Source organism: Schistocerca piceifrons, chromosome X (assembly GCF_021461385.2).
Source record: "Schistocerca piceifrons isolate TAMUIC-IGC-003096 chromosome X, iqSchPice1.1, whole genome shotgun sequence".
Lineage (NCBI taxonomy): Eukaryota > Metazoa > Arthropoda > Insecta > Orthoptera > Acrididae > Schistocerca > Schistocerca piceifrons.
Genome location: NC_060149.1, coordinates 138,636,615 through 138,649,414, shown reverse-complemented (window position 1 = coordinate 138,649,414; position 12,800 = coordinate 138,636,615). Strand labels below are relative to the sequence as shown.

At 39.7% G+C, this 12,800-nt stretch overlaps 1 protein-coding gene across 1 annotated transcript in view; it reads right to left on the bottom strand.

Moving 5' to 3' along the window:
* The window catches only part of LOC124721361 (protein crumbs), a 357,509-nt gene that overhangs the window by 34,964 nt on the left and 309,745 nt on the right, over positions 1-12,800 (bottom strand). Inside the window, exon 29 of the mRNA XM_047246295.1 lies at positions 2,258-2,402. Within this exon, the coding sequence (XP_047102251.1) occupies positions 2,258-2,402 (145 nt within the window). The remainder of the gene's footprint in view (positions 1-2,257; positions 2,403-12,800) is intronic.

Here is a 12,800-nt window from a genome sequence, read left to right as displayed (position 1 = left end):
TATCCCCTGCCATTCTAAGCCCTTTTCCACAGTGTAATTAACTGAGTTCATCATTATAACCCTAGGATTGAAACAGTAACCCAGAGCTGTGAAAACAGACTTGCATAGTTCTGTGGCCATAAACTTGTCAGCCTAGTTTGAATGCACAAACCAGTGTGCTTCGATGTTTCCTACACCTCTTTCTAAAAAGGTTGCCTCCACATTTTTCAGAAGTTTGCTAGTTTTATCACTAAAAATTCCTTTTTCCTTTAGTACAGAAACTAACTTCAAAGTATTAGGACTTGGAATACTAAGCAGGCCAAGATGCCATGTTGACTTATGTGTTTGCAAAAGCTGAAGTGTCATATTTTGTTATTTCATTTATACTTGTATACTACAAAAATATGCAGCTTCATTGCTGCACAACATTAAAGATCTTTGCAAAAAATGGCTCTGAGCACTATGGGACTTAACATCTGAGGTCATCAGTCCCCTAGAACTTAGAACTACATAAACCTAACTAACCTAAGGACATCACACACATCCATGCCCGAGGCAGGATTCGAACCTGGGACCGTAGCAGTCGCGCGGTCCCAGACTGAAGCGCCTAGAACCGCTCAGCCACCATGGCCGGCAAAGATCTTTGCAAATTGGATCATTTTTACTAAATTTGTCATACAAAAAAAGCGTCAGGAAATGTGATGTCACAGGTGTTATTGACTACCAATTTTTTTATCTTTTTAGGTACTTATTTTCATCCTATTTGACCATTTTTCAATGTTATGATGAACATGAAGCTATACCTATCATTTAAATTATATTTACAACACCATACATAGCACATTTATTTACATTACACTAACTTGAGAAAAACATTAATTAAAGAAAAAATAACGAACTTCCTGGCAGATTACAACTGTGTGCTAGCCCGAGACACGCACTAGGGACCTGCTTAACTACCACTGTTGAGAGAACAGAGAGAAATGGCTTTGTTCAGTAGGTGCAGCATTTCCTCACAAAAGACAAAGGCTGAGCTCAAGTTCCAGTCCAGCATGTGGTTTTAACTTGTCTAGAAGTTTCGTAGCAGTGTACATTGCACTACAGGGTGAAAAAACTTACTCATGAAACATTCTTTAGAACTTAAGTTTCTCCTGACACATTAAATGTTCAAACAATATAATGAGAATGCAGCCTGGTGACGTTTCTGATAACTGCAGAGGTGAACATCCTGTCAGTTTCAAGGTTTTAGGGCCTTAAAAATGACGGGGTGTTCACGTCTTGAAACACTGGCAGTTGTCAAAGGTGCCCCCCCCCCCCCCCTGGCCTCTGCTGCAGTCCCATAAGTTCTTTGAATGATAATCTGAAAGCTAGTACAGCTAGTATACAGCAGAACTTCTGTAGAGTTTGGGAAGCAGAAGAGTGGTATTTCAGACTAAAGACGTGACACATACCTGCATGCACAAGAGTACTGACTGTGAAAGGCAAGAGTTCTGGTTTAAGTCCCAGTACTGCAACAGCTTCTCCATGTCAGGGAGTTTCATTCAGAACTGAATCTTGGCTGAATATTAATGTAAGATTTCAAATCGGTGTTTATTGCATAAAATTCCCTGCATGTCACAGTGTATTCTCTTTTTCCATTCATTTTAGTATACTGTACTGGACACATCTTGCTGGACAGTTTATATGATTAACGTACTGCTGTGCTCTTGATTTTGATTAAGGGTGTTGTCTTACTGAGAGTGACTTTATTTGGACGACAAGGACAATACTTCATACATAATTTATAGGGCTTATCAACAGAAATAATGAAGAGTTCCAGAAGGAATTCCACCAAGAGACTCAAAGGGCACTTGCAGGTCAGCAGCATTGAAGAGGCAATGAAAAATTTCAAGTGTGGAAGCAACTGCCTTGCAGATGGCTTAGTGGTAATTCAGAGCAGCTGAAGTAAGAAATTCAGTCAACAAAGCGTAAACTTCCCAGAAATGGCTGATTACTGTTGGGAGTCTGCAGGTCGGACCATACCTTCAGATATAGTCATGTCTGTTAATGCCTGTCAGTGTTAAAAAGTCACTGTAAATTATTTAGGTCATCTTCAGAATGAAACCAATAAGAACATCTATCCGATACACTAAAATTTATACAGAAATAATCATGTTCTATGTTTCCATTTAGATCAGTTTTCTGTAAGAGCCTTTAATGTGAAAAAGTTCACACAACAAACTTTTAAGGGCAAAACTGTTTACCAGATAGTACAACAATGACTTATTAATATAATTACCTGTATCACTGCAATCACATAAGAAAGTACCATTTCCATCAATACATTTACCAGTATTGCAAGGATTACGTACTGCAGCACAGTCATCTATATCTTCTTCACAATACTTGCCCTTATATCCACTGTAGCACTTGCATTCTGGACTCTGAAAATAATATTTTATTCTGTGAAACAATATGTAACAACATTTTATGAATAATGGACATATTAAACAGGGACACAAACACTGAAACAAGTAAAGGCAATGATTCATTGTATTGCAGAGGAGTTAACAGACCAGTGAGAGTGTGTTTGCAAAAGACACATATATGTATCTGAGGACCCAGATGCTATTATGCAATATTGCATCTGTGTGACTCGTACTTTACCCTTCTTGTGTACGTCACTGACTTGCTTCAGCAATCTGATTTGAGACAAAGGCCTGTTCCTGTAAATGAATACTGAAGCTCACATAAAATCCATATAGCTTGTTGTGTGTTTACTAAAATGGTGTTTTACATTCATTCCACGCTATAGATATTGGCAAGTGAAGTAAAATTATCAAGATAATAATAAATCTCTCACAGACAAATAACAATGTATTGCACAGGAGTCGTGTTACCTACCGGAGAAACATGTCAGTGGTGGCATTGCTGTATGAGAAAGAGCAGACACTGTTGTATGAATGTGATGGAAAGTTTGACACTATCTCTAGCTAGTGGCATGTCCTGCACTTCAGCACGCAATGAAACAACCAGTTTTTTTAGAGTTCATGAACAGGCTCCCAAAAATGAATTGGAAAAGTGACTCTCAATAATTCTCTGATGAAAATGAAATTAAAAGTATTTATGACAATTTTGAGGTAACAAAACAAAATAGTCGCAGTCAAGGCTTGAAAATGAAGAAAGGGAAATAGTAAAGACACTTGAGGAAGATGGGGCAACAGAACACACAAATGCTGAAATTGGTGGCCATATGTACATCAAATTCTGTAATTCACATGAAATGGGACACACAATTCACTACTGATATTTAAAGAAGTGGGCCCAAGACACAATTGTCAATTACAGCCTTTGAACCACAGGAAGTTAGTTAAATCACATCACCCAAAATTGCACATCAGGCTCCTTGCACCTAATTCTTTTTGCCAGCACACACTACTTGTACAAAGCATGAAACAGACAATTTGTTATGATGATGTGAATGCCGTCAACCTGCATGACACAATCTTCATTCTCTAATTACATTCTGTTAATCTGTTAAGTGCATTACAGTATCAACCTACACTTTGCTATAGACTGAAAATATCTGAATGTGTGTCAAAGAAGATGCTGTGCTGAAGCATCAAAGAAACTGGTATAGGCATGTGTATTCAATTGCAGAGATACGTAAACAGGCAGAATACGCCGCTGCAGTCGGCAACATCTATGTAAATCAACAAGTGTCTAGCACAGTTGTTAGATTGGTTACTGCTGTTACAATAGCAGGTTATCAAGATTTAAGTGTGTCTGAACGTGGGGTTATAGTTGGAGCATGAGTGATGGGACACAGCATCTCAAAGATAGCGATGAAGTGGGGATTTCCCGTACGACTATTTGCAAGTGTACTGTGAATGTCAGGAATCTGGTAAAACATCACATCTCTGACATTGCTGTGGCGAGAAAAAGATGCTCCAAGAACAGGACCAACAACAACTGAAGAGAAAAGTTCAATGTGGCAGAAGTGCAACCCTTCCGAAAACTGCCACAGATTTCAATGCTGGGCCATCAACATGTGTCAGTGTGCGAACCATTCAACGAAACATCATTGATATGGGCTTTTGGAGCTGAAGGCCCACTCGTGTACCTTTGATGACTGCATGACACAAAGCTTTACACCTCGCCTAGACCCGACATTGGACGGCTGATGACTGGAAATATGTTGACTGGTCGGATGAGTCTCATTGCAAATTGTATCGAGCAGATGGACGTGCACGTGTATGGAGACAGCCTCATGAATTCATTGACCCTGCATGTCAGCAGGGGACTTTCAAGCTGGTGGAGGCTTTGTAATGGTGTGGGGCATGTGCAGTTGGGAGTAATATGGGACCCCGTTACATCTAGATACGACTCTGACAGGTGACACACATGTAAGGATCCTGTCTGATCACCTACATCCATTCATGTCCACTGTGTATTCATACGAACTTGGGCAATTCCAGCAGGACAATGCAACACCCACACATCCAGAATTGCAACAGAGTTGCTCCAGGAACACTCTTCTGCACATAAGCACTTCCACTGGCCACCAAACTCCCCAGACATGAACATTATTGAGCACATTTTGGATGCCTTGCAACATGCTGTTCAGAAGAGATCTCCACCCCCTCGTACTCTTATGGATTTATGGACAGTACTGCAGGATTCATGGTGTCAGTTCCCTCTATCACTACTTCAGACATTAGTTGAGTCCATGCCAAGTCATGTTGCGGCACGTCTGCATGCTCATGGTGGCCCTACATGATATTAGGCAGGTGTACCAGTTACTTTGGCTCTTCGGTGCACATATTTTCTGTAATTTACTGTACATCTGTTTTGCTAATATGGGCACAAAAAGCACACCCAATTGTGATTCCAGTTATTTGCTTGTTGCACAAGATGCAATGTTTTTTGCAGCACTGTGTTTTAACACCACATCACCACACTACAGAATGAAACAGGAATATAGCATTTAACAATTCCAGATGTTGTGCGAAATCTCACAGATACACTGGGTTTGGCTTTCAACATTATGAAAGAACCCAAGTCACATACCTTTTGCTAATGTGCTCTTTCTGATAAGTGTATGAAGTATATATTGTTTCAATAGAATAGTTCACACGAACTTGGAGAAAAACAGTCAGAAACACAGAGAAATTAAATAGTGAGGGATCTACTAGACCAGGAGTCTCAACAACAGAATGTGGAAAGATCAAGATTGGAACTGCATGAATGCATGAGAAGAATTTGCGACCTTATTGGTGAAATCTTATACTCATTCATTTTTCCATATTATTATTATTATTATTATTATTTTAAATAAGTCTACAGGACAAAATATTATTCAGCCCATTAAAAAGAGAACACTGGTTGCTGTGAAACACTATAGGTGGTGTAGAAATGGCATCAGGCAGGCATGTGAGCTCTACACAGCTGCAGTAAGTCATGGCAGTGAAGTCGTGTGCATGTGCCAGATTGTTGTGTAGAATGAGCACAGGAAGACAGTTGACACTGAGATGTGACAGAATGGTAGAAAGAGGCTATCGTGCTTGGACATGCACCTGTCCACCTGTCCACAAAATGAAGGAAGTTACCGGATTTGTTAGTGGACCAAAATTAACTGGCCAATGCACCTGAAAGGATGATGTACCACTTGCAGCTGTCTAACACAGTTTAGGAACAGTGGTTGTAAAAAAATTCTAACTGACAGCAACCAGAGACAAGTGCCATACCTTGTCAATGACAATCAGTTTCAAATCTGACTAACTGTTGCTGTCTGTGAATACAGCTAGACTTCAAGCAGTTTCCAAGTGAATATTGTGAAGGGGACTGTATGCACTGCATATCTGGAATCAGGAATCTAGCAAAATACCATTGCTCATGACTGCACCTATTCAATGGACCAAACAACACAGAAACCATACTATAACTGATTGAAAGAGTGTAGTGAAGTCATGATTTGCCTAGTGAAATCTGGAAGTTGTGATTTTGCCTCTTTTCAAAATTACCAAGAGCCACTTAACTCATACCATGTGTAGAGCGTAGTTCAGGGCAGAAGTGGTTCTGTGATGTTTTGGGGATCTTTTCTGTGCTGTGACTTGGCCCTACTCATTTATATTACTGACACAAACCAGGATGTTTATTTCAACATTCTCAAAGACCAAGTGTTGCCCCTTTTTTCATACATTCATGATGTGTATGCTGTGGACACTCCTATCTTCCATGATAACAACCACCATGCTTGCAGGGCTGCAAGAATATATTCCTGGTTTGACAAACACTCTAGACATTCTATAGAACCTCAATTGGCCCACTAAATCATCTGATCTTAACCCTCTGACCAAAAACCAGTGATGAGAGAAGTACGTATCAGCCGAGGTACCACCACATCTCCCAAGCACCCCTGTCACTGATCACTTCCACTGCACAGAGACCTTTGACAGCCATACTTATCAGAGACCCTGCACCGAACCATTTTTCATCCAGACTCTGCTCTCGCTTCAACGATGTAACATTTGGCCATGCTCTCAGTACCTCATCCTACATGACACTACTTGGCTCACTTTGTTAGATGCCATATTTCACCAGAGTTCACACTAACAACAGGATTTCACACCCATATCCAGTTTCCATGTTCTTCCAGAGTCTGGTTAATGAGAGAAGCACTACTTTGTTCTCTGCTCTGCCTTCCTGAGCTGTGTTTCTTTGAGGGCCTTTACTTAACTGCAGCTGTACAGAGTCTCATGCCAGACACCCAGTTCATCCCCCAGTATCAGCGTCTGGATCACTGAGTGCAGTGTAGTTTACTTTAGTGTGGTGAAGTTCAATGAGTGCCAGAAGTACCCGGCATATTTAACACCATTTCACCCTCAGCCGTTTGGCACCCCTTTGCCGCCAAGCATGCCACTGAAATGCATTTTCCCTCTGACTTTGCTGGTTCCCTTGACCACCACATGAGTCTGTCTTAATCTTTAAGTTTCCCACTTTTTTCCCACGGACGCAGAAGACATGTATATTGATATAATTCCAGTGAAACCCTGTGTTAATGTCCCCCTTCTCGACACTTCTCGTCTTGTGTTGCCAGACAATGTCAAACAAAATACTATAAACTGTATAACAGTTTGCCCCGTTCAAAGTCTCTACCCTGAGCAAGGACCAATCCCCCTCCCGATTAAGAGATTGTAACACAATAAATTTTGTAGTAGTAGTTAGCTTTTAGAACTAAATATCTCACAAACCAGCTCACGTGCCTCTTTCAGTACGCCTTATTATGTATTGTTTGTCCTCTCTAATTAGCGTGCCTCTGGAAACATGTTTGCCCTTAGCAGCATAGAAGGGAAGCTTTAAATCATTCCTTCAACACCTTCATAACCTGGCACCTCTATAGAGTCTAAACATCAGTGAGTGGCTTCATCTGGATATGGCCTACTTGAAGAAACTTTCTGGTAGATTAAAGCTGTAAGCCAGATGATGACTTGAACCTGGGATCTTGGACCTATGTGCTTTTACAGGTAAAAGCTCACTCATTGAGCTATCCTGATGAAACTCACAACCCACTCTAACAGCTTTACTTCTGCCAGTACCTCTCTCCTGCTTCACACTTCATAGAAGGTGTCCTGCACATCTTGTGGGACTAGCAATCCTGGAAGAAATGATATTACTAATAATTAATACTTTGAGTTACTGCACCCGCCCACGTGATATTGTCGTCCTTGTAAAATAATGCACTTTTGAGGAACAAGATCTCATCTTCGGGTTCATTGCAATGGAACTACATTAAGTTTTCCTCTCACTAAAATACATCCAACATCATGTATTTTTCAACTGGCCACAAAACACTGAATGCTCCTCCTTGTTAACATATTAAAGTACAGCACAGTGTGGTGAAAGTAAATTAACTGTCTTCCCCCAGTAAAACTCTTCCAACATTACGTCTTTGTTAACTCTCCCATGAATCATTAAAAGTTCTCCTGCCCACACATTAAAATACAGCCACATCACGTCTTTGTCTTACTTTAACGTAGTACACAGGTAGTCAACCTTTTTACCTACCACCCACTTTTTTTATCTCTATTAGTAGTAAAATTTTCAAACCGTCAATCAGTTCCACAACAATGATGATTTATACAGTAGGGAAGTAACTTAACAAAATTTATAAAGCAGAGTTATAGCAAGTAAAAGGATAAAATAATAATTATTTACTGAATACTTTATTTCAAAGTTTCATGAAAACATGACAAAAATGTATTTAAAAGCCCTACTGTCTGTCTCCCACCATGAAATCTGGAACGCCAAATAGTGGGCAGTAGAGACCAGGTTAACTACCATTGATGCAGTAGAGCATTGTGCGACAGACAGCACATGCAAGTCAACCAGGTATAGACAGCACATGCAGGTCAACCAGGTCTTCTTCAAGACACCACTTGTGAAAACCACACAGTATGCAGTGTCTGCACAATATTTTATTGTTCTGCCAACTGTTGTAACATTGGGGGCACCACACAACCCACGTACAACTACACAAAGTAAGTAAATATTCTTGTGTGTTTTCGCAATGAATTTTCATTCTGTAGCAGACTGTGCATCGATCTGAAACATCCTGGCAAATTTTAAGTAGTGAGCATCCTCTTAAAGGAACCATCTGGCATTAATATTAACCAGTTTAAGGAGATTATGGATTAATATTAACCAGTTTAAGGAGATTATGGAAAACCTATCTCTGGATGGTTGGAACCACCCTCCTCTCAAACACGAGCCCTGTGTTTTAACCATTTTTCCACTTCATTCAGTCAGAGTAGGCAGCAACAGTAGGAAAACTTTACAATTTTTAATTGAAATAATAGAAAATGAGTGCCCAAAGTTAGTTCTAATTGTATCTTTTGTACTGCAAGTGTTCAAAATTAAACACTCTACCACCATTGTACTTACTGAAGAGAACAGACAAAATAATACTGAAATAATAATGGTCTATTTTAAGTAAGTGGATTCTATTTCTAGTCCCGCAACTGGACATGATATAATGTGTGTGTCAGGGCATGAGAGACTGCATTTGAGTACTATAACTGTAACAAAATTAGGGGTAACAATGTATGTGAAAGATACCAATATATAACACTAAGTGTTGTAGTTAAGACAATGTGTTGAAGATGGTACTACAGTCAAACTTGTTTAGTTAAAGCTATGTGCAAACTAATGAATGTTTAAGAGAATGAAAACTATAACTTCCAATGATTTTTGAGTACTTTTTTGTCGTACATTCTATTTTTCTAAATGCAGGGGGTTCAGGACCTCACTGACAAACTTTGAGAGATGGCAGATCACTGAAAGATGATCATTTCTGTTAAGGAGCATGTAAATTTTGGTCTGCCATTTATGAGTTAAGCACATGGTCATGATGTGCACCACAACTTAGTGGCCTTCTGCCCTACTCCTAGAAAGGTGGTTGTTCTGTGCAGTCGTACCACCCCTCTCACTCAGCTTGTTTTGTTATAGTTCTGTATCTTCAATGAAATGTACCTTATCATTGTCGCATTCAGCTTTGTGGCAATGCACATAGATTCTTCCCATCTGTTACATTTATCTATTCACAAAAATAATCAATTTTCTTTATTAAATTTTATAGTAATTTCACCTAGTGACATGTAGCACTTACCTAAAAACCTCATGTTCCTATTTACACTTAATTTCGCTTAAATTTACTGTTCAGGTTATTGTTTCAAGTGTTCAGATTCCATCTGTATAATTAGTTTTCACTAGAGCACTGTTAATTAAAAGTTACAGTTAGTTAAAGCAAAGCATTACAGTTCACTGCATAAAAAGGACTTATGAGCTAACACTTATATTTGAGAAGGCTGACCTACACCAACTTTTCTGTAAAGTATTTTAAATGACCAAACACTAATTATCTTCCACATTAACGAAACCTGAAGCTCATAAATGGTCCCACTTTTCATCACAGATTTTGTCAAAACCACTATTTTCCAAACTTTACTACATACTTTTGTTACCTTATTTTTTTTTTTGTACCATGTGAAATACAGCATTAATGAATTACCTCACTAATTAACCATTATGTAATTTGCCATTATTTGCAATATGGCACCTGTTCATGTAAACAAACAAATTCACAATGCAGAAGAAAAATAGTATCCATGTACTTTTCTAAATTTCTGACTAGTAATATTTTCTATAACTCAAAATCACATCAGTTCTTGCAGTTGATCGAAAACACTGAATTCCAACTTAGCTATTTTCTAAACCATTTTGTTATTTTCAAAATAATAGTTTGTTCCTACACAAGTCTTTATAAGACCATTTCTGTCATGAAATAGTCAATCCGTGGTTTGAAAGTAAATGAGTAACATCTGTGTTGGTCGCGCTCTGGTTGTTGACTCACACAACAATTTTGCTCATGCTATAAGCGAAAAAACATGCATTGACAACTGCAAAACTCAAGAATTTTGATGTTTCATTATGTTCAAGCGAGCTTTGTGATTTAAATTAATGGACATTTTAATTGAACTGTGATGTGATCAACAAGCATAGCAGACTATCAGTGTTATTGAACCGAGTTATCACTAGACTCAATGATTTGTGTTATGGGCTTAATTAAATGCATCGCCAAAGTGTAACCATCTTTAACAATTCAAAACAGGGCAGTAATAAGTGAGAACTATGAAAATTTTATATAAATGTGAACAATGTGTTTGTGCCACAAAAGAACAAATTCTTTCGCCACTGAACAGCGACTATTAAACACTGAGGGTTTGTGCCTGGGCAACTGCGGTAATAATTTTTTGTAGTGTAAAAATTGGTCACCACACTTAATAAATAAACTTCATGTGGAATAAAATGTGTACTTTATTGTCATCTATAGCAGGCCTGATCAGAAGGTGGCCATGCGAACATGAGTGCTCACACTCGCTGGGCACCCGAGTAGCGTTCACACTCACGCTAAAATGTGGCTGTTATACATCATTATGTAGTGCGGTGGAAGTGAAAACTGTGCACTGTCTACAGAGTAATGCGGAAGACCACACTGCAGTTCCTTCTCTAAAGCCTCGCACAAACGAAAAAATGGCTGACATCGAAATAAGTGTCCAAGGAATAGAAAAGCAACTGGAATCACTCAATAGAGGAAAGTCCACTGGACCTGACGGGATACCAATTCGATTCTACACAGAGTACGCGAAAGAACTTGCCCCCCTTCTAACAGCCGTGTACCGCAAGTCTCTAGAGGAACGGAGAGTTCCAAATGATTGGAAAAGAGCACAGACAGTCCCAGTCTTCAAGAAGGGTCGTCGAGCAGATGCGCAAAACTATAGATCTATATCTCTGACGTCGATCTGTTGTAGAATTTTAGAACATGTTTTTTGCTCGAGTATCATGTTGTTTTTGGAAACCCAGAATCTACTATGTAGGAATCAACATGGATTCCGGAAACAGCGATCGTGTGAGACCCAACTCGTTTTATTTGTTCATGCGACCCAGAAAATATTAGATACAGGGTCCCAGGTAGATGCTATTTTTCTTGACTTCCGGAAGGCGTTCGATACAGTTCCGCACTGTCGCCTGATAAACAAAGTAAGAGCCTACGGAATATCAGACCAGCTGTGTGGCTGGATTGAAGAGTTTTTAGCAAACAGAACACAGCATGTTGTTATCAATGGAGAGACGTCTACAGAGGTTAAAGTAACCTCTGGCGTGCCACAGGGGAGTGTTATGGGACCATTGATTTTCACAATATATATAAATGACCTAGTAGATAGTGTCGGAAGTTCCATGCGGCTTTTCGCGGATGATGCTGTAGTATACAGAGAAGTTGCAGCATTAGTAAATTGTAGCGAAATGCAGGAAGATCTGCAGCGGATAGGCACTTGGTGCAGTGTGTGGCAACTGACCCTTAACATAGACAAATGTAATGTATTGCGAATACATAGAAAGAAGGATCCTTTATTGTATGATTATATGATCGCGGAACAAACACTGGTAGCAGTTACTTCTGTAAAATATCTGGGAGTATGCGTGCGGAATGATTTGAAGTGGAATGATCATATAAAATTAATTGTTGGTAAGGCGGGTACCAGGTTGAGATTCATTGGGAGAGTGCTTAGAAAATGTAGTCCATCAACAAAGGAGGTGGCTTACAAAACACTCGTTCGACCTATACTTGAGTATTGCTCATCAGTGTGGGATCCGTACCATATCGGTCTGACAGAGGAGATAGAGAAGATCCAAAGAAGAGCGGCGCGTTTCGTCACAGGGTTATTTGGTAACCGTGATAGCGTTACGGAGATGTTTAATAAACTCAAGTGGCAGACTCTGCAAGAGTGGCGCTCTGCATCGCGGTGTAGCTTGCTCGCCAGGTTTCGAGAGCGTGCGTTTCTGGATGAGGTATCGAATATATTGCTTCCCCCTACTTATACCTCCCGAGGAGATCACAAATGCAAAATTAGAGAGATTAGAGCGCGCACGGAGGCTTTCAGACAGTCGTTCTTCCCGCGAACCATACGCGACTGGAACAGGAAAGGGAGGTAATGACAGTGGCACGTAAAGTGCCCTCCGCCACACACCGTTGGGTGGCTTGCGGAGTATAAATGTAGATGTAGATGTAGATTACGTTAAGTTCACCATGGCACAGTGCTTAAAGTATAAAGTAGCTCTTTTAAAATTGATGAAAATCAGCATCATGGCCGGGTTAGGAACTTCAAAGTGAAGGTCAGACACCCCAGAATCAATTTATGATATGTGACTGCAGGGTGCCTAGCTACAGTTAGAACTTACACATCTGCATGTGACAGGCAGTTTTATAATAAAATAAGTCTTGT